Source organism: Hyperoodon ampullatus (assembly GCF_949752795.1).
Source record: "Hyperoodon ampullatus genome assembly, chromosome: 11".
Classification (NCBI taxonomy): Eukaryota; Metazoa; Chordata; class Mammalia; order Artiodactyla; family Ziphiidae; genus Hyperoodon; species Hyperoodon ampullatus.
In genome coordinates this window covers 39,113,557-39,138,691 of record NC_136924.1, presented here as the reverse complement: position 1 = coordinate 39,138,691, position 25,135 = coordinate 39,113,557, and the positions used below count along the sequence as shown (strand labels likewise).

Sequence of the window (25,135 nt, the reverse complement as noted above, 5' to 3'; positions counted from 1 at the left end):
ATGGCAGGAAAAGTGAAATGGGTCACTGATATCGAGAAGTCGGTGCTGATAAATAACTTTGAAAAGAGAGGATGGGTCCAAGTGACAGAAAACGAGGACTGGAATTTTTACTGGTAAGTGTAAACCAGGGTTTGGTTGTCTTCCAGAGCCCATTTATCAGCGTGGTTAATCCCATGCCGGCGCACGGACTGTCCTGTGCAGGAGCCTCCACGCCATCGTGCCGCCTCCCCTTACACTTTTCTCATCCCGGGCCCTTCGTGCGTGCGGGGAGGAGGCCCTGGGTTAGTATACGTGGTGGAGTGTCCACGCTCCTGGTTGTCAGGAAGTCCCAGGATGTCTCAGCACGGCTGAGTGTGGTTACACGGCAGTGGGAATTTGGGTGAGAAACCAGAGCCCCACCCGCCTCCAGTTCGTGCTGGTCTCAGTGGTGCCCGGTTGCCTGGCACCTCAGGGTGCGCTAGGGAGGTCAGCATCCTGTGGGGTGGGGTGGGGAGGGCTGTGGGGAGGGCTCAGTGCTTCCTTTCACCTCCCTCTCGTTAGGCCAAGAGGGTGCCGGCTGGACTGACTGAGAAACCACAGAAAGGCGAGTTAGGCTAGAAAAGCAGTGTGTGGGCCCTGAGTCCCGGGTGGTACCCACCCAGCCAGGAGCTTGGAGTCTTCCTAGACTCCTCTCCCCGCCTCTCACTTCCTCAGGGTGAGGTCCTGTGTCCTCCTTGGTCCAGGCCTGGTCTGCTCCCTCCCTCGGGGCGGCCTCCACATCCCTGCTGAGTTCCTCAGCCAAATACTTCGCCGACCCTGTGCAGCTCCTGGGTCCAGAGCACTGCAGTGAAACTTTGAGGGGACGGGGGCGAGTGGGGGCACACGTCGGGGTCGGCAGGGGCTTTGTCACCCTGTACATCCCCCCGCCCCAGACTCACTCTCCCTGCCGCCACCTTGAGAGATGTTACTCGGCTTCTCTCAGCCACTTCTCTTCCCCGCTACACCCCTAGTCCCCGCCAGTGCAGCGGCTGCACGTTTTCCCCTGTTGACCCACTGCTGAAACTGTCTTTCTTTTCCATTTGTGTACGTGCTATGCTTTCTGTGCCCCCTCAGCCCCCCATTTGGAGACGCAGTGCATCCAGGGGTTAGATGTCCAGATCCTGGAGCCAGAGCCATGCGTGGCTTCAGCCCTGGGTCCTCCACTGCCGTCTGTGTGGCTGTTAGCAGAGGACTTGGCCTCTCTCTGCAAATACCGTTGTTTGAGGTTTCAAGGAAGCAGTGAAGCACAGAACTCGGGGCAGTGCCTGGCGCATGGCGGGCGCCGCATCAGCACGTGCTGTCACTGTCCTTTGTGCACCAGCACACCTGCCCTGGAAGCCACCTCTGCCTCTCGTGCCCTCCCAGGCTGCTCTATTCAGGTGCCATGGCAGCACATGCTGAGTGCCGTGATTTGTGATTTCCCAGCCTGTCCCCTCTTCCAGTGTCACTGTGAACCCCTGGAGAATGAGGACCTGGCCTGGCTTATCTCAGCATCCCCGGAGCCTGGCCGGGCCTGGGCACAGAGTAGGCAGCACGCAGCCTCCAGCTCCAGCGGTGGATGGAGAGGTGACCCTAGCTTTGCTCCTGGCAGCAGTGAAGTCACCTGCCCTTTAAACTGCAACCTGGGAACTCCCTGGCGGTCCAGTGGTTAGGACTCTGCGCGTTCACTGCCGAGGGCCTGGGTTCGATCCCTGGTTGGGAAACTAAGATCCCACAAGCCAGGCAGCATGGCCAATAAACAAACAAACAAACAAACTGCAACCTAATTTCCCTTCAGGAGCGTGGACTGCAGAGAGGGAGGGCGTTTATGGAGTAGTTCAGTGCCTGTGTATGGTTAAGTGTCAAGTTTATGTTCTTTCTTCTCATAGGTAAAGTGAAATCCTTTATCCAGAGCCCTGTTTCATGGGAGCTCTGAAAAGAGGGCTGAACAGGACAGTATTTTGTACTTGCTGTTTGGTGTCCCCCTGCCCAGTGCTGTGGGGCCCAGCAGAACTCAGCACGTTCTTTCGGCTTCTCTGGGCAGCTGGTCACATGCCAGGGATGGGGGCGGGGGGGATTTGAGTGCTTGCTTCCTCATGCCAAGAAGCGTTTTGGAGCTCTTTTTAACCAACAAGAGAATGACAGAGAGAAGAAAAGAGCTAAACAGTATGATAAGTTTGGATATTTGAGGTATCTTGAGAGCTCGTGCTTTAAGCACTAAGTGTCCTGTCGGGTCTTAAAAATTGGTTAGGGAAGAATATTGGAAACAACTAAACATTAACTGGTTGGGGAAAGGTGAATAGATTAACCAAGTGGATTATGGTACAGCCATTGAAATAATTATGATGATTATAAAGCAGTTTGGGAAACCGAATAACAGTAAGTATGAAGAAAAACATATTACGCAATTGTATTTGTATTCTGATAACAACTATGCAAAAACAGCTTACATGTGGGCAGGAAGTAGAAGGAGTGTGAAACAGGTAAACACTGACTCTCCTGGAGGGGGTGTATGGGTTATCCATTGCCAAACTGACGGTGAGTAACAAACACCACAAGCTTAGGGGCTTGAAACAACAACCATTTTTTGCTGCTCATGAGTTTGTGGGTTTGGCTGAGCGGTTCTTTTGGTCTGGCAGGACTTCACTGTTCCTGCCTGGGCTCACTCACACATCTGCTGTCACCTGGCGGGTCATCTGAGGCTTGGCTGGTCTAGGATGCCCTTGGCTAGGACGACAGGGGCTTCTCTCCACAAATCTCTCACATCCCTCCAACCGGCTTAGCCTGGGCTTGTGGTGGTGTCGGGGGCCCAAGAGGAAGGTGGCAGCTCTCAAGGCCTTTCGGGGCTAGTCTCAGAGATGGCACACCATCACTTCTGCCCTTTTTGGCCAAAGAAAGGCATTAGGTCAGCCCCAATTCAAGGGGAAATATATTTTACCTCCTGATGGGAGTTGAGGGGTGCACAATTGGGACCCTTTTTACAATCAGGCTACACAGTAGGTGAACATTTATTTATAACGAAGGGTCCTTTGTTCCTTGGAGAAATGCCTGATGCTGGGCCTCAGGAAGAATTGTACAAGGTGAGCTCGGAATAGCTTGTCTTAAGGGAAAGCAAGGACGTCGTCGAGGCCTGCTGGATTCAGGTTAATAAAACTCAGGAGACAGCTTGCAGAGTTCCTTCTGCGCAAAATAGGGACAACTAGAGCTTCCGTAAGAATAATTACAGCAGACTGAAACTCAAGAATCATGTTTGAATCTATGAGTTCATAAAAATGCCCCCCAAAAGAACTGAAACAGAACAAAACCCCACGTAATTTGTGGCACATCAAAATGGCCACAACGTTTTTGACACCACTTCCCTCTGCAGATGGGGTCTTCGTTCCCCTCCTCCTGACCTTGGGTGGGCTCTGTGACTGCTTTGGCCAGTGGGATGCAGTCAGTGTGATCCAGGCCTTAAGAAACCAGCAGCTTCCTCCTCCTGTGTGGGAACCCCCTGTGGGAGCCCCGAGCTGCCACATGAGAAGCCTGACCGTCCCGGGACTGTCGTGCTGGAGAAGTTGCAGCTGCGCCCACCTTCCAGCCGTGCCTGCCAAGGTGCCGGATGTGGAAGAAGCCTTCTCGGGGCCCCCAGACCAGCCGGCTGAATCCCACCCAGCGACCTCAGTGCTCCGTGGGTCAGAGCACTCAGCGGAGCCCTACCCACATTCTTGACCCACAGAACCTCGAGGTATTATAAAATGGTGGTTGTCTGAAGTAGCTAATGTTGGGTAATTCGTTTTGCAGTGATAGGTTCCCAGAACACAGCTCATCACAGCTCTGCAGGTGGTAGGGAACCAGCTCACTATTTTGAAAACTGGTAAAGGGAAAGAATCACACACTTACTCAGTCTTCCCTGGAGGAACCATTCATGGGTTATCTAAATTGTTGACGAAGGGAAGTTTCTCCTTGTAGAAATATTCCTGTCAATAAATGAAGGAGGAATGCAAAAAGAGAATTTCACCGTTTTGCAACCCCTCATGACATAAGGATCGACGCCTGTGCAGGACGGAGGCCGCTGACCACAGGACAATAGGACACTTAAGTGTGGCTGGTCCAGACAGAGGTGTATGTGCCAGAGTGTGATGTACGCTCCTGTTTTAGCACGAAGAAGCAAATGTAAAATTCCTCATCACAAATTTTTATGTTGGTAATATGTTGAAATGATAATATTTTGGATATATTAGGTTAAATAAGATACATTAAAATTACTTTCACCTCTTTAACTTTTTTTTTTTTTTGGCTGCGTTGGGTCTTCGTTGCTGCATGTGGGCTTTCTCTAGTGGTGGCAAGTGGGGGCTACTCTTCGTTGCAGTGCGCAGGCTTCTCATTGTGGTGGCTTCTCTTGTTGCGGAGCACGGGCTCTAGGTGCACGGGCTTCAGTAGTTGTGGCACACGAGCTCAGTAGTTGTGGCGCATGGGCTTAGTTGCTCCATGGCGTGTGGGATCTTCCTGGACCAGGGCTCGAACCCGTGTCCCCTGCATTGGCAGGCAGATTGCCAACCACTGTGCCACCAGGGAAGTCCCCCTTTAACTTTTGTTTTAATGTGACTACTAGAAAATTCACTATGTGACTCAGCTGTGGGTCACATTCTGTTTCTCTTGGGCGGTGCAGCTGATTAGTCACTGACATCCCGAAGGGAGAGGCTCTCCGGCTGGATGCCACCCCGGGACGCAGCTCTGCCCCCATCAGCCTGCAGCTCATCAGACCTCTAGGTCTGACTCCCAACTTACCCGAAGTACAGGGTCCTGGGGAGCATGATAAATAAGGAAGCTGTGAGAACCCCTACAGAACAGATACCTGGTGTCTTCAACAAATAAATTGCCTAGAAAAAAATTAAGGAGGGGTGGGGGAGAATGTATAGATTTAAAGAGATGTGTGAGAGAGAGAACAACTAACCAGAAGGCCTGGCCCTTATTTGCAAAAGTTGTAAAAAAATATTTATCAGACAACTGGGGAGATTTGAACACTGAGTAATATTTGATGATATTTAGGAATTACTGCTCCTGGGATTTCCCTGGCGGTCCAGCGGTTAAGACTGTGCGCTTCCACTGCATGGGGCGCAGGTTCGATCCCTGGTTTGGGAACTAAGATCCTGAAAGCTGTGTGGTGCAGGCAAAAAAAAAAAAAAAAAATGGAACTGGCTGCACTCCTTTTTTTTTTTTAGTTGTGATAACAGTATAAAATAGGATATCATATAATATAAAAAGGAGTCCTTAACTGTTAGAGATTCTAACAGGAATATTTTGGATGAAATGATATGGTATCTGGGAAGTGCCTCAAAATAAGCCAGCGCTGTGAGGTACAGGCAAAGCAAGACTGGCCTCGTGGTGACTGTTGAAGCTGGATTACGGGGTTCTGTTACACTTTTCTCTATACTTCTTCGTGTGTTTGAGCTTTCCCATAATAAAAAGTGGGTTTTTTTTTAATCCTTTTGTTCTAATGATTATGGAATCAAAAGAAACCCTCTGGTTGGTGCTATGAAAGGGGGCGGGTTGGGGGCAGGGAGTACAGAGAGGACCTTGCCTTGTCTTGTGACTCCAGGGCTCCCTTGTGGGTGCCAGCCCTTCCGTCCTTCCTGCTTCTCTGGGGGGGCTAGGGAAGTCAGACAGATGTGACAGGGAGACTGGCTTTCTTAGAGGATAAGGAATCCATTTCTCTTTCAACTCTCATTTCACTGGGGGCTTTGCAGTTTAGCTGGCCTATCAGGGGTCTCTCCAAGAATATCACATGCCAACTGAGGGTCCTTAAATGACCCCTGTTTTTTTTTTGTTTTTAATTTTTTGGGTTTGCCACGTGACATGCGGGATCTTAGTTCCTGACCAGGGACGGAACCTGCACCCCTTGCAGTTGAAGCACGGACTCTTAACCACTGGACCACCAGGGAAGTCCCTGGGGTTTTGGTTTTAGGGGGTCCCTGTCCTTTCTGACTTTGGGTGCAGATATCGAGTCAATGAGTTTCCTGACTTCAGAGTCTGACTTTCATTAGTTTGGTATCAAAATCAATGTTATCATTAACTGATAAACATTTATTGAGCATCTACTGTGTGCCAGAGAGTACAACCAATCAGGGCGGAGAGTCAAAGCAGCCCCCGCCTCAGATAGTTGAGGTACAGTCAGCGGACACACAGCCTGCCGCTGCGGGCCAGGCACCTCCTGGCTCGGTGCCGGGCTGGGGACAGGTAAGCTCTGAGGGAGCGTGCTTCCTGGTCAGGAGTCCCCGGGCTTTAACGACACCGGCCTCCACATGGACACATTCTGAGCTTCTGTCCTGCACATCCCTTCTGTGCTTCTCTTTCAGGATGAGTGTGCAAACCATCCGCAATGTTTTTAGCGTCGAGACTGGCTACCGGCTCTCAGATGATCAAATAGTCAACCATTTCCCGAACCACTATGAACTGACGCGGAAGGACCTGATGGTGAAAAACATCAAGAGATACAGGAAAGAGCTGGAGAAGGAAGGGAGTCCTTTGGCGGAGAAGGACGAAAGTGGGAAATACCTCTACCTGGGTTTGTGTCCTTTCCACCGGCCTCACCTTTTAAATAGATAGTGGAGTATTCTCCAGTGGCACGAGACCGTGAGATGGTGACTGTTGGCTTTGAGGGATGAATGTGTTTGTGGGCACCTCTTTCATCCCAGGCGTCTCCAGAATTGGGGGAGGGGGCTCAACTTGGGATCTGAGTTTGTGTGAGTGCCTTGGGAATGTGCACAGGAGGTGGTGGGCGTGGGGGACACTCCCTGAGTTACAGACTGCCAGCAGGGATCATTACTGAGTCCAGCAATGCCTGGGGAGCGCAGTGCGTCCCTGCCCTGTCTGGTGAGAAAAGCTGGGCTGTCGGGTAATTTCAGAATCCCTTTTGCACACGTGGGGAAAAGTACATAGGTGACCTCTCTGGGCCTCGTTTCCTAATCTGATAAATGAGAATGATAACAGTACCTATCTTACAGTTTGCTGTGGGGATTAAATGATACAGATTTGTAAAGTACTTAGCACACAGCTAAAAGAGAAAACTCATTACAGGCAGACCTCAGAGGTATGGTGGGTTCAGTTCCAGACCACCAAAGTAAAGCAAATTACCACAATGGGACTTCCCTGGTGGTCCAGTGGTTAGGACTCCACGCTTCCACTGCCAGGGGCCCGGGTTCGATCCCTGGTCAGGGAACTAAGATCCTGCAAGCTGCATGGTGTGACCCAAAATAAATAAATAAAAAGAATGAAGTTTTAAAATAAAGCGAATACCGCAATAAAAGCAAGCCACGTGAATTTTTTTGGTTTCCCACTGCATATAAAAGTTATCCTTACACTAAACTGTAGTCTATCAAGTGTACAATAGCATTATGTCTTAAAAAAAGGTCAATGTACATTACCTTAATTAATTAATTAATTATGTTTTTGGCGGCGTTGGGTCTTTGTTGCTGCACGTGGGCTTTCTCTAGTTGCGGTGAGCAGGGGCTACTCTTTGTTGTGTTTCTCAGGCCTCTCATTGTGGTGGCTTCTCTTGTTGTGGAGCATGGGCTCTAGGCACACAGGCTTCAGTAGTTGTGGCCCGTGGGCTCAGTAGTTGCGGCTTGCGGGCTCTAGAGCGCAGACTTAGTAGTTGTGGCGCACGAGCTTAGTTGCTCCACGGCATGTGGGATCTTCCCGGACCAGGGATCGAACCCGTGTCCCCTGCATTGGCAGGTGGATTCTTAACCACTGCACCACCAGGGAAGTCCCTACATACCTTAATTTAAAAATACTTTATTGCTTAGAAATGTTAACCATCATCCGAGCCTTCAGTGAGTTGTAATTTTTTTTGCAGTAGTAACATCAGAGATCACTGATTTCAGATCACCATAGCAAACATAATAATAATGAAAAAGTTTGAAATACTGCGAGAATTACCAAAACGTGACACAGAAACACAAAGTGAACAAATGCTGTTGGAAAAATGGTGCCGATAGACTTGCTCCACGCAGGCTTGCCACAAACCTTCAGTTTGTAAAAAACACATTATCTGTGAAGCAAAATAAAATGAGGTGTGCCTGTGTTGTACCGGGATTGAACTGCAGAAGCCCTTGCCCTGTTAGATGCTGGGTGGGGGGCATGAGGTAGTGAAACAGGCCCTGAAAAGGCAGTGGCAGCATCTTTCTGTCTGTGGCCCCCAGCGGGCTGGCTCACCGTTGTCCCCTCTCTGTTACCCTCAGACTTCGTCCCCATCACCTACATGCTGCCCGCCGACTACAACCTGTTCGTGGAAGAGTTCAGGAAAAGCCCCTCTAGCACCTGGATCATGAAACCTTGTGGCAAAGCCCAGGGAAAGGGCATCTTTCTGATCAACAAGCTCTCGCAAATCAAAAAGTGGTCCCGGGACAGCAAAACATCTTCGTAAGTGGGGGAGCCCGTTGCGTGTGCTTCCCAGCCATCTCACGTCGGCCTCAGTCTCTTGGCCACGGCGGGGGGTGCCCTTGCTTGCTTTTCCAGGTGTGCAGCATTTGTGCAGGTATACACGCAGCAGCAGGGCAAGGCTCTGTGGCCACTGTAGCGTCACCAGTCGTAGAATCTCACCTGGGGATGGTGGATAAACTGGCGTAAGGTCACAGGAGCAGGGAGCCTCGCTGGCCGCTCTCTGTCCTGAAAGCTGGGGGGGACCCGTCCAGTCCTGGTGCTTCTGAGGTGGCGAAGCGTATGCTTAACACCTGGGTGCCTGGGCTTGAACCCCTGTCTGACACTCACCACCTGAGTAAGTTTTGTTGTATAGACTCTTAGGTTCTTCATCCGGGTAAACTGGGGACACAAATAGCACCAGCCTCACGGGGTCGAGGTGGGGATGGACCCAAGTGCCAGGCAGTGTGTGCGTTCAGTGTAAGAGAAGACCTAAGTGACGGTCAGGTCAGGTCTCCTCTCTGGGTTGGGGGCCCCTCAGAAAGGAGGACACCAGATTTAGTCTAAGGCTCACTCTTTGCCTCTTCGAGGTCCTTAACTGCCGAGAAGTGCCTGGAGGCCACCATTGGTGCCATCCTTTCCGGGTGGGCCAGTGGCTCCCCTGAATTCCCAGGAGTGGCAGGGATGCCTCCTTGTGTCCTGCATTTAAGTCTGACTGCATGATGCCAGCACCCGGGGGTTCCTCTGTGGATACCCCCCACCCTTGTTTTCTCCCCATGAACTGGCCTCTCACTTAACGAGAGGCAGCAAGCTTGTCACCAGCCGACTAAAGACCTCTGGTCTTTTTTTTTTTTAATTTATTTTATTGAAGTACAGTTGATTTACAATGCTGTTTTCATTTCTGCTGTACAGCAAAGTGATTCAGTTATACATATATAGATTCTTTTTCATATTCTTTTCCATTATGGTTTATCGCAGGATATTTGAATATATCTCCCTGTGTTGTACAGGAGGACCTTGTTGTTATCCATCCCATATATAATAGTTTGCAACTACTAACCCCAAACTCCCAGTCCATCCCTCCCTGACCCCCTCCCCCTTGGCAGCCACAAGTCTGTTCTCTATGAGACCTCTGGTCTTTGCATCTAACCTCGACTTTGCCACGCCCAGGTTCATGACTCAGTCTACCAAGGAAGCCTACGTGATCTCTCTGTACATTAACAACCCGTTACTTATCGGCGGCAGGAAGTTTGACCTGCGCTTGTATGTTCTGGTGTCTACGTACCGCCCACTGCGCTGCTACATGTAAGAGCCAGAGTTTTGTTTCCATTCTTTAGACTGTGCTTTGGGAATTCCCTGGTGGTCCAGTGGTTAGGACTTGGCTTCCACTGCAGGGGGCCCGGGTTCGATTCCTGGTTGGGGAGCTAAGATTCCCGCACAATGCGCACTGTGGCCAAAAAAAAAATACCGTGCTTTGACGCGATACTTCCTACTCCTTGGAGACCTTGCAAGGGCTGGTCGAACTCCCCGTACGAGTAGTCCCTGACATGTGATCCACGTTGAGTAAGGCAGTAACTTTGACACGAATGTGAATCTTGAAAACAAAAAACAACTCTTTTACCCTTACAAAGATACTCAGAGAAAGAAGCCAGGCACAGAAGGCCACATGTTGTACAATTCCGTTTATATGACGCACCCAGAAGAGGCAAAACTGTAGAAACAGAAAGTAGATGAGTGTTTGCCCAACACCAGGGTTGGGAAGGGACTACTGATGGTCTCAGGGTTTCTTTCTGGGGTGATGCAGGTGTAAAATTGATTGTGGTGATGGTTGCACAACTCTGATATACCAAAAACCGTTGAGTTGTACACTTTAAGTGGATGAGTTATATGGCATGTAAATTATATCTTAATAAAGCTGTTGTATAAAAAGAACCATAGGGCTTCCCTGGTGGCGCAGTGGTTGAGAGTCCGCCTGCCGATGCAGGGGACGCGGGTTTGTGCCCCGGTCCGGGAGGGTCCCACATGCCGCGGAGCGGCTGGGCCCGTGAGCCATGGCCGCTGAGCCTGCGCGTCCGGAGCCTGTGCTCCGCAACGGGAGAGGCCACAGCAGTGAGAGGCCCGCATACCGCAAAAAAAAAAAAAAAAAAAAAAAAAAAAGAACCATAAAAAATAACAAAGCAGCTGTTTAAAAAGTTTAAAACAAAAAGCAGCTCTTTTAAGAGAAAAAAACTGTTATATTTTGTTTACGCTTGTCCTCAGAGTATTGAATTAATCTGAATTCCCACTTAGGTATAAACTTGGATTTTGCCGCTTTTGCACAGTAAAATACACCCCGAGTACCAGTGAGCTGGACAACATGTTTGTTCATCTCACCAACGTTGCCATTCAGAAACACGGGGTAAGTGTTTCTTTTCCCTTGAGCTTAAGGAAATGGACTGATTTTATGGGTTTCTTTGTTTTTCTATTTGCAGGAGGGGTTGGGTGGGTACAGGAATTGAATTTAAGATGCCCTGGCATTGATGAGGATTTTGTGGGTTTCTTCCTTTTTCTATTTGCAGGAGAGGGTGGGTGGGTATAAGAGTTGTATTTAAGATGCTCTGGCACTGATTGGGAGGGGGAGCCCCAAATATCCAGTGTGCTTGTCCCACTGGGGGTGGGGCATTTGGAGAAAGTCCCACATTCAAGTAGTTCTGGGACCTTGGGCAACTTCACTGACTCTCGGAGCCTGGGTCTCTCGAGTTGTAAAAGGAGATAATATTATTACCTTGTGGGGCTTGTGGGAGGATTATATGAGAGGACTTGTGCTTGGTCATTCAGTTAAAGACCAGATACTGAGCACCTGTCTGGGTTGGTCCCATGCTGAGGGCTACAATTATGGGCAAAAACTTCCTTCACCCCTACTCTCATGGAGCTTAGAGCCTGTGGGGGGAAGGCAGTCATCAAATAATCACACTGCAACTGAGATGCGCGTTCTGCAGGTAGAGATGCAGGCCTGGAGGGGCTTGGAATGAAGGAGCCTGTAGTCCAGGTGGTCGGAGGCCGCCACGCACAAGTGGCCTTGAGCAGAGAACTGAAGTCTGAGCAGGGGTTCCCTGGGTGGAGGAGTGGAAAGAGCATTCTAGCAGAGGACACAGCACATGCCAAGCCCCTGTGGCAGGAAGGAGCATCGCAGGAGCTGAAAGGAGTCGGGGCAGCTGGAGCCCCCAGGCGAGGCGGGTGGAGTGACAGGGCCCTGTAGAGGCCAGCGGAGGCTGGGACACAGGACGTGGTAGGTTCTGTGCAGGCTTTGGGGCTATAATCCAGTCCTGGCGAACAAGGCCTGAGGGTCTCATTTCTATAGGAAAGACTCTTCTATTTGGGTCTTGCTTGAATGGAAGCCTGAATACCCTAGTCTTTTTATCATTTGAATAGAAAGAGGGTAAATATTGATAGAAAACAAGTTTTTCTGAGTAACCTACTGAAGGGTTTGGTCAGACCAGCTTGGGCCCAATCCCATGCCCATCACTTAACCTCTGGGTGACTTGGGCAAGTCACCCAGCCTCCCTCTCAAACAGGAGCCCTGGTTTTTACCTTCCTGGTCGTGGCAACTGGCTTCCCTGTGGGGCTGACCCCGGTTCACCTACCCATTGGGTTTTCCTGAGAGCAAACTGAGAAAGCGTTGTCATTACAGTGTTCACAGTTAGAGGAGAAGGGGTGACTCGGCCAAGGCCTTACTCATAAGAATTTGGGAAAATGGTCTTTCAGGTGACGCAGCACAGAACTTATCAGCCATTTGGGGACGCCACACCCTTCATAACCAAGTAGCACATTTCGTGAAGTCTGGGCGGGGGTGGGAAATGACAGTGACCGACCTCGAGTCCACTTGGTGTCCTGAGGACAGTGCATGATGTGTTGGCCTGCTAAGCCGCCTCACCCTGGGGGGGCCAGACTGAAATTGGGAGGGTCCCATTTGATGAGCCTTCTCAGGACATCAAACACGAGGTCACTATTTCCATCAGTAAGGAAAAGAAACCATTCTTTTAAAAAGACAGAAGGAGAGAGCTGAGGCTGTCTTCAGCCCGGCATCTCTACATGCACCGGAAGCAGCAGTGCTTTCCATATTCTTCCTATTTCTAAATGCTTCGCTTTTTAATGTAAGAAAGAGGTTACTCCGAGAAACTTCCATTTCACCCTTGAATGAGAGCTTCACATGGCTCTAATTTAGCATTGCGTAGAGCATAGATGTTATATTGAACACAGAACTGCTGTGGACCAGTGGATCTGCTTGTCCACTGAGGGCCCCTGGGGGCAGAGCAACACCCCGCACTCTGGGGCCGGATGATTAGACACATCCCTGCCCTCAGGAAGCTCAGAGTCCAGCCAGAGGGGCAGATTGCAAAGGACTGAGTGTAAGGAAGGGTCAGGAGACCTCAGTGCTGCCTTGAGAGTGCAGGAGTGGGGTTTGGGGCCTGCCAGGAGGCTGGCTTAACCATGACTGCTGGCGGGTTTCCCAGGGTGCAGGGTGGGTCCTGAAATGTGCAGTGTTTGCAAGTTGATAGGAGAAAAATGTTCTGAGATAACTCTGATAAAATAACTTTCCTACGGCCAAAAAGCAGGCGCTTTTTGTATCATTACTTTGTATCTATACTTTTTATATCTATGCATGTGTAAGACAGTGTTTTGCCTAAAGTGTATACTTTATGCCTCTGGAACTTTTTTTTTTAAGTAAACAAATTTTTCTTGATAGTAAAGAGGATCTGTATATAGGAAAAGAAAAGGTATTGCTGGACAGTTAGCCTAGTTTTTCCTATAATTTATTTTAGGGATACAGTCCTTTTTTTAGGGATACAAACACCAAGTAATATATTTGAGAGCCTGTTTGAGGTGAACAAGCTTGGGCACCTCATCTTTTGAGGCATTTTAGTAAGAACTGACATGTAAAAGGAATTTGTCTCTGACCTTGAAAAGATGTTTTTAAAAATATGGATAATTCTTTGCTTTTATATGTAAACAGAGTCTGCTTTGAGTTTGTTCCTTATTAGGCTGATTTTGTTTTAGTTCACAGTTACCAACTTTATACTTAGAAAATGAAATCTCTGTCTCATAACTTTCTAATATACTTCAGCATTTTCTAGCTTTTTGCCACCAAAGAGGCAGTGTGTGGAGAATTAATGTTCAGGGTAGAGAAGTAGAAAGGGCACTGAACTGGCGTTAAAAAACCTGGGCTAAGGTCCCAGCTCTGTCACAACCAGGATGAAAGCTTGGGCAAGTAACGGGGCCTCTCTGAGCCCGAGTCTCTCAGACAGCTGGGACGCTGTGAGGGAGGTTCACGTGTGGGTCTCTTAAACCATCGTGCCCGGGGCACGGTGTGTCCCAGGTTGGCTTCTCAGGAAACAGAGGCAGAGATGAGTGTGCAGGAGGTTTACTGGGGCACGATGTCAGGGGCAACACCAGGAATTGGGGGAAGCCGGATTGGGCAGAGGGGGGTCAAGTGGGGACACATCTGCAGCAGGGGCCCCAGCCAACCTCAGCACACTCTGCAGCTGGGTGCCCCTGAAGAGTTGTCCTAGATGGAGACAGGGGCCAATACCCGGGCACCAACCCCTCACCGGCTTGGGCTGCCCAAGGAGGGGTTGGACTAGGTAGGTCCTCTTAACCAAGGGCAGCTCCCTGAAGGGGTCTCTGCTGCAAGAAGGAGCGCCTTGGTCTTGAAGGGGTGTCTGGGTGGCACTCCATCCACAGCATGCACTGTAAGGGATAAAGCATTGATTATGAGAATACTACAGAGTTGAGTATAGTCGGCCCTCCACATCCCAGGGCTCCACATCTGTGGGTTCAACCAGCCGTGGGTTGAAAATATTCGAAAAGGGACTTCCCTGGCAGTCCAGTGGTTAAGACTCTTCTCTTCCTCCGCAGGGGGCGTGGGTTCCATCCCTGGTTGGGGAACTAAGATCCTGCAAGCTGCCTGAAGCAACCAAACAAAGAAAATTCAGAAAAAAAAGAAAATTCCAGAAATTTCCAAAACAGCAAAACTTGAATTTGCTGCTCAATGGCAACTATTTTTGTAGCCTTTATGTTTTGTTCACACCAATTTACATAGCATTTACATCACATTAGGTATTATAAGTAATCTAGAGATGATTTAAAGTACACAGGAGATGGGGAGGATGTGTGTAGGTTATAGGCAAATACAGTGTCATTTTATATAAGGGACTTAGGCGTCCAAGGATTTTGGAATCCAAGGGGGATCCTGGAACCAATCCCCTGTGGATACCAAGGGACAACTGTATTTTAAAAAATTGCATGTGTAGGAGGCGCAGATCCCCAAGGGGCAGGGCCCATCTGATTTGTTCCTGGGTGCCTGCCCCCCCGCACACCAAGGGGCACCAGGAAATGCTCAAGGGTGAGAGCAAGTGCTGGGTTCCTCTGGGAGCATTGCCTGGGGCCCCACCCCCTTTTCTGTGGCCAGGAGGACTACAACCACATCCACGGGGGCAAGTGGACTGTGAACAACCTGCGGCTCTACCTGGAGAGCACCCGAGGCAAGGAGGTGACCAGCAAGCTGTTCGATGAGATCCACTGGATCATCGTGCAGTCCCTGAAGGCCGTGGCGGTGAGTCCCAGGAGCGTTGGGGGGCGGGGCTGGGAGCCCCGGGAGCAGAGAGAGCGAAGGAGACCACGCAAGCCTAGCAAGAGTTTGGGATTTGGGGGTGCAGGTGGTTCTTTTGTTAAAAATAGCTGTTTTTATGGTCTCACCTCCTACACATCTGCCAGAGGCCAGGGTGGTCTCGGGAAGGGAGAGGGGCTGGCTCCTGGCTGGTGGTGCTGCAGCCATGGCCCCGGAACCTCTACAGAAGGGCAGGGACCTCGTGACGTCATCATCGGCTCTTCTGTGCCCACTGAGTCGAGAATGAGTATTTTGTCATAAGCTGATGCTGTGGAGATGGACTTTTCAGCAGCCTCCCTATTTTTAGGCTTCCTGCTTTGCTATTTCATAGACATTTAGGGCTGGAGAGAGCTTCTCTTTTTTCTTTTACTCAAGTCTCATATCTGTTGGCTGGTTTGCAGTTTTTGTGTTTCGTTTCACCGTTCTAAAGCAGGTGTGCATCTATTTTCAAAGGAAAAGAAAAGAATAAACCCTGGAGCACCAGCATGCAGGCCGCTATTTCTGGTGCGGATACCGGTGGGCAGACCAGAGTAGTGCCCACACACTGGAGTTGAGGGGCTGTGAAAAGAGCTTCGCTCGCTGGAGTCGGAGACGTGGGGAGATTGCTGTTCTGGAGAAAGTGTGATGTGGGTTTGGCAGCGAGGTGGATGTGTGTGAAAATATTTATGTGAAACCTTCTCAGCGGAAGATTAAGGCCCTCTCCCCCCCCCTTTTTTCCCCCCTTTGGCTGCGTTGTGCGGCTTGGCAGGATCTTACTTCCCCGACCAGGGATTGAACCTGGGCCATGGCAGCCCTAACCACTGGACCGCTGGGGAATTTGCTCTCCCATTTTTATCTTTGAAAATGCCAACTTATACTAATTCCCCTGTATGTGAAAAGCTTTGTTGAAACAACTGTGTAAAGAAAATTATGGACAGGAAAGGTGACCCTTCAGTAGACACCTTGGCTTTCCTGTGTCTTGAATTGAGCTCTTCCTGTTTCACCAAGTGTTGATGAGCCCTGCCTGTGCCTTCAGTCTGCGTCTCGGGCCCACAGGGAGGACTCGACGGGGAAGAACCCAGGGTCTAGTTAGTGTAGTTAGCTGTTGGAGAGAGGCGTCTCAGGGGCCACTTTCCACGTCTCTTACCCCACAGAAGCCATGCCTTGAACCTCGACGCTTGGGTGGGGGTCACGGTGAGGATGCGTGGGGACTCCTGGGCTCAGATTTCAAGCCGAAGCCACCATGTGCTGCCTGGCGACGTGGCACAAGTGCCTGCCCTCCGTGGGCCTCGGGGGTGTCCTCTGTGAAATTGGGATCACGACCCTGATGTCTCTGGCTGGTTGTGTGAACACGCTCCATGGAGGCTAACTTACGGACTGGGAAGGTAAATGGCAGCAGCTGTAACACAGGCGGTGTGCGAGCCTTAGTGCCTGATTAAACCAGCGCCTCCGCTCCCATCCTGGCCTGATTGGCAGAACTCTGAGAAACAGTTGGCTGTTTAATCAAGAAAACCTGTGTCCTGGCCCCGGACATGCAGCCTGTCTTGAGGCTGGATCCTCCAGGCACGTCTGAGCATCTTCTCCTGGGCCTCAGCCTCCTGAGCTGAAAAGCTGTTGGATTTCTAAGGCTCTGAGGCTTTGGGGAGCAGGGATTTATTTATTCAGTTTTAATTAATTTAACAAATATTTGGTCACCATGTTTTTACCAGGTTGTTGCCTTCGGGGAATCTAGGGGAGAGGCAGGCAGGGAAACAGGAGGCTGCGGTAACTCGTGAGGAGGGCCTGGTGCAGGGCGTGGACCACGTTGGGGGCCCACGGAGAAGCCGAGAGGAAGAGCTCGGGAGCAGAATGCTCAGAGGGCCAGAGACAGCGGGGCTGGGGCATGACAGAGGGGGAGTGACTTTCCTCTGTTCCCTCTGTGCTGCAGAGGCTTTGGGGGACAGTGGTGTGTGTGCTGGCCGGGTTAGGACACCAGGCTTTCAGTGGAAATGCAACAATTCCACTAAATTTCCACATGATGAAACAGCCCCCCAGCTTGGTTTTCCTCTAGTGAGTGGGGCTGCACTGGGCTCTCTCCCCCTTAGACGTTTCCTGTTCTAAATCCAGTGTTTTAGGGAGAGTCCACGCATCCGCGAACGTATGAATAGGCCTCACCATCCTCACGGTCGTGTCTGTGTGCTCCCCTCGCTGTGGGGTGCATGAGAGTCCCCGGGGAGTGCGTAGCACTGCTGCTGGCTGGGCCTCTCCTGGAGGGTTTAATCCAGGCAGCTCGGGCAGCCTGGAAATCTGTGTTGTAAACAAGCCGCTGGTGGGTTTTTTAATGCACTTGGAGAACGGTTTTAGAAATGGAATTAAAAACTGAGAATAAGGGACTTCCCTGGTGGCGCAGTGGTTAAGAATCTGCCTACCAATGCAGGGGACACGGGTTCGAGCCCTGGTCCGGGAAAATCCCACATGCCACGGAGCAACTAAGCCCGTGCGCCACAACTACTGAGCCTGCGCTCTAGAGCCAGCGAGCCACAACTACTGAGCCCACGTGGTGCAACTACTGAAGCCTGTGCACCTAGAGCCCACGCTCCGCAGCAAGAGAAGCCACCGCAGTGAGAAGCCCACGCACTGCAACAAAGAGTAGTCCCCAGTCACCGCAACTAGAGAAAGCCCGCGCGCAACAACGAAGTTGTTAATTAAAGAAAAAAAAACTAAGAAAATCCAAAAATTTTAAGTAAATGGATTTGACTTTTGACCTTTGTCACAGAGAACAGAGGTTCATACGCTGTATCCCGAGGGGTCTGTGAAGGGACTGACAGCCTGGTGGGCTCTGGGTGTGTGTATGTGTGTGTGTGTGTGTGTAAGCCGCACAGGCCTGAACTTTGGGTGCCTGGGCTTGGAGCTGGACTTCTGTCCACTCTGAGGACAGTCTTGTGCCGATGGAGACGTTCATTGCTGGTCGTCAGGCCTCTGATGAATGAGACGTGGAGACGGTGATTGCTTCACGAACCCCCTTTCCATCCCTGACCTTGCGGGAGGAACACGGGGAGGAAGGGGGGAGGGGAGAGGGCGGAGATGGGGAGCCGCTGGTCACAGGAGTGCGCCGCTGGCATCACCACCCTGAGGAGGGTCCTGCCGCTTTAACGTCCCGCATCTCCACGATGTGGGTCTCAGCTGGGCCCCCCAGTTCTGGCTCTGTAACCTGCCGGTCCTTTCCCTGCAGCCCGTGATGAACAACGACAAACACTGCTTTGAGTGCTACGGCTATGACATCATCATCGATGACAAGCTGAAGCCCTGGCTGATCGAGGTACCCACGTGCTGCATGCCCCTGTGCCTGGTCGCCCCACACCCTCCCGGTGCCTCTGCCTCTGCCTCGGGCTCCGCGGCCCCAGCCAGATGTTTCCCAGGCCGCGGTGGGCGTGGTAGGACGGGAGGCAGATGTCCAGGTCTGACGGTTTGCTGATGGTTGGGGAATACACACTCCCGGTCTGTCACCTCCGGCAAGCCCAGCCCACAGAGCCCGAGCCATCCTCCCCCTTCCGAATGGGTGCTTCCGGGTGAGTCCAGGTCCTGGGGCCCGACCCTGTCGGACACTGTTCCCATTCAGGAAAGGAGCTCACAGACCTGGAAGCCCTTGGGAGGCCGTAGCGTTCTGTCCGGAAATAAGGAATGCTATCCTCTTAGGAGGAAGGCGTAGTTTGGAAGTGGACTCATGCCCGTTTCAAGGCGTAGACAGGATGTAGTGATGGCTGTTCTAGAAAGGGCAAGGTACATACACCCTTTTCCTGATGACAGTGGCAGCGGGCGCTGGCACACCCGTCTGAGGCCCTGACACGGAGCCCAACTGGCCGGGTGGTCCTGCTTTGCTCTGCTGCCAGGAAGAGGGGCTCAGGCCTCTGAGGGGTGCAGGGCTGGACAGGCAGAAAGGGTGCCGCAGGCTTCCACTCTGGTGACTCATCTCCCTGCTAGTGCCCTGAGTGCCGTGTCCTCTCACCACACCCATGTGGACGGGACGGCTCAGGCCCTTTAGCTCAGTCCTGTTTCCAGCCGAAGCTGAGTCACAAGAGCAAGTGGCAGTGAGTGGTCCCTTGTAGGGAAGTCAGTGGGGGCCCTGCAGGGAGCTGCCAGAAGAACCAGGTTACGGGAGGGCGAGCTGTGTGTGTGTGTATATGTGTGTAGATAAATGTGCATATAGATAGACAGATAGGTCAGTCCTTAGATAGAACATATTTATGCTTTTTTTTCCTTCATCTTAAACAGAGTAAATACTTGAATGGAACTCAAGCTTTCCTTGATGAACTAGGATCTGAATTGTGAACATTACTTCTAAAATAATAACAGGTCTTAACTGTAGCATATTTGTAATAAGAATTACAGTATTATACGATCACCCACAGTGGTAATTTCAGGGGCAACCGAGGTCCACCCTGCTGGCGGCACAAAGACACAGTCTGACTACTGGGCGGGGAAGCCTGAACAACTTGCACATTGGCTGTCTCTTCTCTCTCACGGCCTGAGAAAACAGCCCACCAAAGTCATTACAACTGTGCCTAAAATAAGGGTAAATAGGTACTGACTGAGGGCCCGTGGGACTCTCAGCGGAGTAAATGGCCACGTTTTAACACGTGGATGTTGTGACTTGGCTCTGACCCCCTCAGAGGCCTGGATGGGCTCCTCACCTGGTCAGAATGTTGCTTTGTTGGTGAGGTAGCACTTACTCTCTCAGCAGAAGGGGTCCTTTTCCTTTTCCTTCAACCCACGATGCTGCTTGGTCAGGATCATTGGGTCACAGATTCCAGCAAAGCTCTGGGCAGCTTTTGGTGCTGAGGACAGAGCTCATCACACAGGTAGACGCTGAAATTACATTTGTGATGGACGTTGACCTACGATTTTTGTTTGCGTGGTGACGGATTTGTAGCTTCTGTTCCTAATCCTGTCTTTAAATATCGTTTGTATTTCACCTGACAGCTAATGAAATAGATCACAAAATGCTCCCTGAAGGTGTTAGGTGTGAACAGTGTGAATCACAACCTTATCTGCATTGCGGGGCCCTCGCTCCAGGCGAGTAAGTGGTCCAGCCAAAGGATGTGTTCTCTTTCCTCTCGTAGGTGAACGCGTCCCCATCCCTCACCTCCAGCACTGCCAATGACCGAATCCTAAAGTATAACCTGATTAATGACACCCTCAACATCGCCGTCCCTAACGGCGAAATTCCAGACTGTAAATGGAACAAGTCACCCCCAAAGGAAGTCCTTGGCAATTATGAAATTCTGTAAGTTTGTGTGTCTGTGCAGCTGGCCTTGTGTGTGTCAGATTGGGGGGTACCAGGGCCCAACTGGGATTTTCTAGGTATATGTGGACTCACCTTATCGGGTAGAGTATTTTGTTTTTTGGTGTTATGGAATAGATCTTGTAGCAGACAATTGTTTGCGTGCTGGACCAGGCCTCTGCCTAGTCTTGTGCCTGAGAAACATTAACGAAGCATTTGCCACGTTTGCTGCTGGGGCAGCAGGAGCTGGTCACCTGCCGTGGAGCAGAGGCTGGCCACACTCTGGTCCACCCCGAGAGCTGTGTGACACTGAGGAACTAATCGATCTCTTTGAGTCTCCGTGTGTACATCTTTTTAAATGAGGATAATACGATCTGTCTTACAGTGGTGAGAGGAAAAGAAATGTAGCATTTGAGGGCTTGACACACGTGTTGTCACATTTCATTTCTCCAGCAACTTTGTGAGGTGAGGGTTGTCAATGGCTCCATCTTACACGTGTGGAAACAAAGGCTCAGAGGGGTTACGTGGCACGTTGGTAGTGACATAAAGCGGGGGAAAGTGAGAACCCGTCAGGAGGGCAGTGGCCGAGCGAGTCCAGTTCGTTCTCACCATAGAAGAGTGAGTGGACGTTAAAAGGACTGACCTGGGGCTGTGCCGGGGGCCCGGGAGGAAAACGAGCTGCAGGAAAGGGTGCCTGATGTGATCCATGTGAAACGGGCTGTGGTCCTGGTGCCCCCTCCCTCGGTGTGATGGGCATTTCCACGTGTGGTGGCTACTCTGAGAGTGGACGGGCCAGGAAGCGTGGAGGGACATGCATTAGGGTGTCAGCATGGACACCACTGCTGCAGGGGTGTGGGCTGGGGAAGGGGAGCCAGGAAGAGAGGGAAATAGCACCCAACCCGAAGGACTGAATATGTTAGGATCACGTTACATGATTCTGTAAAAGTAAACATGTACGTTTAACTTAACATTTTTAAAAAATGAAGAAGTGGTGAGTCAACTTTACACAGCGCACAGATCCCATGCTTTTGGCTGTTAGCACTGCTGCCACGTGGACGTAAGCGTGCAGCCCAGGGAGGGTGGTCGGGAACTGAAAGGGCAACCAGTTGGCCAGTCAGTTGTGTCCTCCAGCACGTCTGCTGCACAGGTGAAGTAGAGAGTAGGCAGAGGGTGGAAGTGCCCGGGGTGGGGTGCTTGCCAGGTGCGGGAGAAGGGCAAGGAAACATGAGGGTGTGAGCAGATGAGGACAGTGCGGGGGTGGGTAGGGGTCATGGGGTCAGGGCTGTAGGACAGTGAACTGGGAAGAGAAGGGGCAGAGGTCAGGGTGAGGCTGGCGGCCGAGGTTTTGCAGGGGCTGCGGTCACCAAACATAGCAAGGTCGGGTGCCCTGGGAATGGGGCTGAGCTGGGGTGGAGGACAAGGTCATCGGAGAGGGCAGTAGGTCAGGGAATCGGGGTCCCATCTGTTTGGTCACTGCAGTCACCAGCAAGAGTGAGCCGAGAGCCTGAATCTTAAGGAATTAGGGGCAGTGACACGGAGGATTAGAGGTGACCAACAAGGCCGGGTGAGGGTGGTGGATTCTGCTGACCTGGGAAGGAGTTTTACGGTGGGTGGGTCTCCTCCAGAGTGGGAGGGAAAGCAGGCCCACTCCAGGGGCTGCAGGGGAAGCCAGGTTGCCAAGCAGGAAGGTGAAGGGGACCCTCCAGGATGAGGTGGAGGATGGGGGGTGCTCTGTCCATTGCTGACGATGGACAGCGCTCTGAGTGCACAGAGGGAGGGAGAGTTTGCTGGTGGGGCCAGGATGGGGCCCATCCAGAGCCTCGGGGGTTGGCATTGTGGGCGGTGCAGGGTGACACGCGGGTGACGGATGTCAGACTGTGATGGAGGGCCTCGTGAGCCCTGTCCTAAGACAGATGGGGGGCTGTGTGGGGAAGGAGTCTGGCCAGGGTCTGGTGGGTCCACCTTGGTCCAGCTGAGGGTGACAGGGAGGCGGGCTGTGAGGACCCTGCCCCCATCAACCCATTTCCTCCTTGAGGGAGTGGGCAGACGCTCCGTTTCCAGTTGAAGACGTAGTGGTCTGAAGCCTCAGTGCTTTTACTTGGAGAGACAAAAAGGTGGGCCCCCCTCAATCCGTTCAGCCACCCTCTCCCTAGATGAGGTGATAAGGAAAGCTCCAGCGCGGGGCCGACAGTTCTGAATCCTTACATTCAGGACCTGCCCCCGGTGCTTCAGACGACCTGTCAGAGTCCCGGGTGGGCTTACAGCCCTGGGGCTGCGTGGGGAGGGCCCTGACGTCACAGGCACCGCCCTATCCTCCTGCTGTGCCAGCCTCTCTGCATTCTGCTGCATGCTCCCAAGAGCCCTTCAGAGCGTCCCAGCCAGGGTGCCGGCGCCCCTGGTGTGGCACCCAGAAACAGGCGCTCTTGCCGCTGCCCCAGCTCGCCGTCCTGGCCTTGGGGCCACAGGGCCTGGCACTTTGCAACTGCTCCCTCCGGGGCCCAGTTCGGAAGGTGCCCGTTCTACTTTTACGGCCTTTCAAAAAGAAATGTTCTGGGGCTTCCCTGGTGGTGCAGTGGTTGAGAGTCCGCCTGCCGAAGTGGAGGATGCGGGTTCGTGCCCCGGTCCAGGAAGATCCCACATGCCGCGGAGCGGCTGGGCCCGTGAGCCATGGCCGCTGAGCCTGCACGTCCGGAGTCTGTGCTCCGCAACGGGAGAGGCCACAACAGTGAGAGGCCCGCGTACCGCAAAAAAAAAAAAAAAAAAAGAAATGCTCTGAACCCTGAGAGTGAGTGGATTCTGCCTGTCGAAAGGCCAGGAGAGCAGCCCACCAGCACAGGAGGGGCCTGAGAAGAACCATCCTGTTTCTGACTCTCCTTCACGCCCGCTCTGTCCGTGGGCACACCATCCCTGGGAGCAGCCCGTCCCGGATGCCAGCTGCTTGCCAAACGCTCATTTCAGTTTGTTTTGTTGTTAAGCTGCACAAATACCCAGTGAAACTGGGAGCCCACCTGTGGGTCTCCCCTCTGTTTATTCAGCAGATTCTTATTGCACACCACCCCACGAGTAAGATGTTGGGGAGGACCGTGAAGTAGACGGGGGGGCGGGCAGGGGTCACTCCAGCCCTTTGGTCGGTACTGCAGACGCGCGCAGGCAATAGAGTGATGACATATGAACGGGAGTCCCCGGGGGAGGGGAGGGGCCAGGGTGGCTTCCGGGAGAGCCCCCCACAGGCAGAACCGCCAGTGTCCCTGGGGAGTCCTCTGTCCAGCTTCATCTCTCTGTAGGGAGACGGGGAGGAGAGTGGGGTCCACGTGTTGTGGTCTGACATCTACGTCCGGCAGAGGGAAACCCCGTTGTGCCTGCCGCGTAGATAACACTCGGCGACTGGCCTTCCTCCTCCCTCCCCTCCCCTTTCAGCCCCGTTTGCCACCAGAAGCCCAAGGCAGAAATGTGTTCTTCAACCTCAGAGGCCTCTAACCCACACTCAACCCACAGATTTTGACTCTGGGAATGAGCTTATAACGGAAGCACACGCACTTCCAGAAGTCAGCAAGATGTAGCTAATGCAACATGACTGAGCATCTTAGTGCCTTGTGCGTTTGATGTGAACAGTCTTTGCACGTGTAACAGAGGCTCCTCAGTCAGGCAGGGTGTGGTCAGCAGTGATACCTACGCACACACTTCTACAGTGACAGGAACTTCACACTGAGCTACAGGGTAAACAGTTCCGAATTAGGAATCCGGACTCCTGGGTTTTATTTAATCCTACCTCTGCCACGTACCAGCTGTGTGACTTTAGCACACTGAGTAAACCCCTCTGAGCCCCACGTTCCTCAAACAGGAAGTGGGAATCATAATACCTCCTGGTCTGAGTCAGGAGGGTGACGTGAAGCCACGGCGGGGTGTGGGGGGGTAGGAGGCCCTGTTCGCTGGAGCCTGTGTGGCGCCGGGGCCCACAACAGGTCCTGCGGGTTTCAATGGGACCCCCAAAAGAGGGGCCCCACCCCAGCAAGAAAGGATCACCCAGATGCCAAAACGGTCAGGGACGCTGAGGTTCTAGGCCAGTTCTTTCTGATGCAAAAGCCCAGGCTGTACTTTCTGTCCAGGCCGTGCGCCAGCCTGATGCAGGAACGTTGGTGGGGAGGGGGTGGGGGGGTCACAGCTGGTGGAGGCGGCACTGGCCTTGCCTGTGAGCGAGCTGCAGGGCCTCTCCCTGTCCTGGCCTCCTCCTGGGCAGGCCGCTCACACCCTGTGCCCTGTCTGAAATGGGGTTAGTCATCCTCGCCCCACAGATGCTGAGTGAGATGCTGCGTGTAAAGTATTTCCAGACGTCACTTCTCTCCCTCGCTACCCTGAGGTCTCATTCCTTTCCTTGGGGTCATTGCCAAACTCAGTCTAGTGGCCTGTATAAAATGTCAGCTGCAGGGGTGGGGACCGCCCACAGTAACATTTTGAGGCAGCTGTACTTGTGTTCCATGGCCTGGGGCAGTGGTTGGTGGGCTGGAGGCGTGCGGGACGGCGCCAGGCTGCTTCTCTGGGTGACAGGCCTTTGCCGCACCGCAGCCACGGCCACACCGCCGCTGAACCCTGGAGATGCTTCTCTGTTTCTAGGTACGACGAAGAGCTGGCACAGGGCGACGGGGCTGACCGAGAGCTGAGAAGTCGGCCGGGCCAGTCGCTGGGGCCCAGAGGGGGCCGATCGAGAGACTCCGGGAGGACCGTCCTCACAACCTGGAAGTGACCACCAGCGAAAGCAAGACTCCAGCCTGCACCCAGCCTTGCTGAAGACCCATTTTGGAAATTTCCTTTTTCTAGAGCTTTTTTCCTTTCCTAAACCCTGTAAATAAATA

At 52.2% G+C, this 25,135-nt stretch overlaps 1 protein-coding gene across 1 annotated transcript; it reads left to right on the top strand.

Annotated features, from left to right (window-relative positions):
* TTLL1 (TTL family tubulin polyglutamylase complex subunit L1) lies at nucleotides 1–25,135 on the top strand (the record flags this gene model as incomplete). The annotated part of the gene is made up of 9 exons (XM_079715900.1): nucleotides 1–113; nucleotides 6,336–6,544; nucleotides 8,223–8,403; nucleotides 9,571–9,705; nucleotides 10,690–10,798; nucleotides 14,849–14,992; nucleotides 18,237–18,323; nucleotides 20,125–20,288; nucleotides 24,897–25,135. 9 exons carry the CDS (start codon nucleotides 1–3, stop codon nucleotides 25,024–25,026), a joined length of 1,272 nt encoding a protein of 423 aa, XP_079572026.1. The 3' UTR covers nucleotides 25,027–25,135.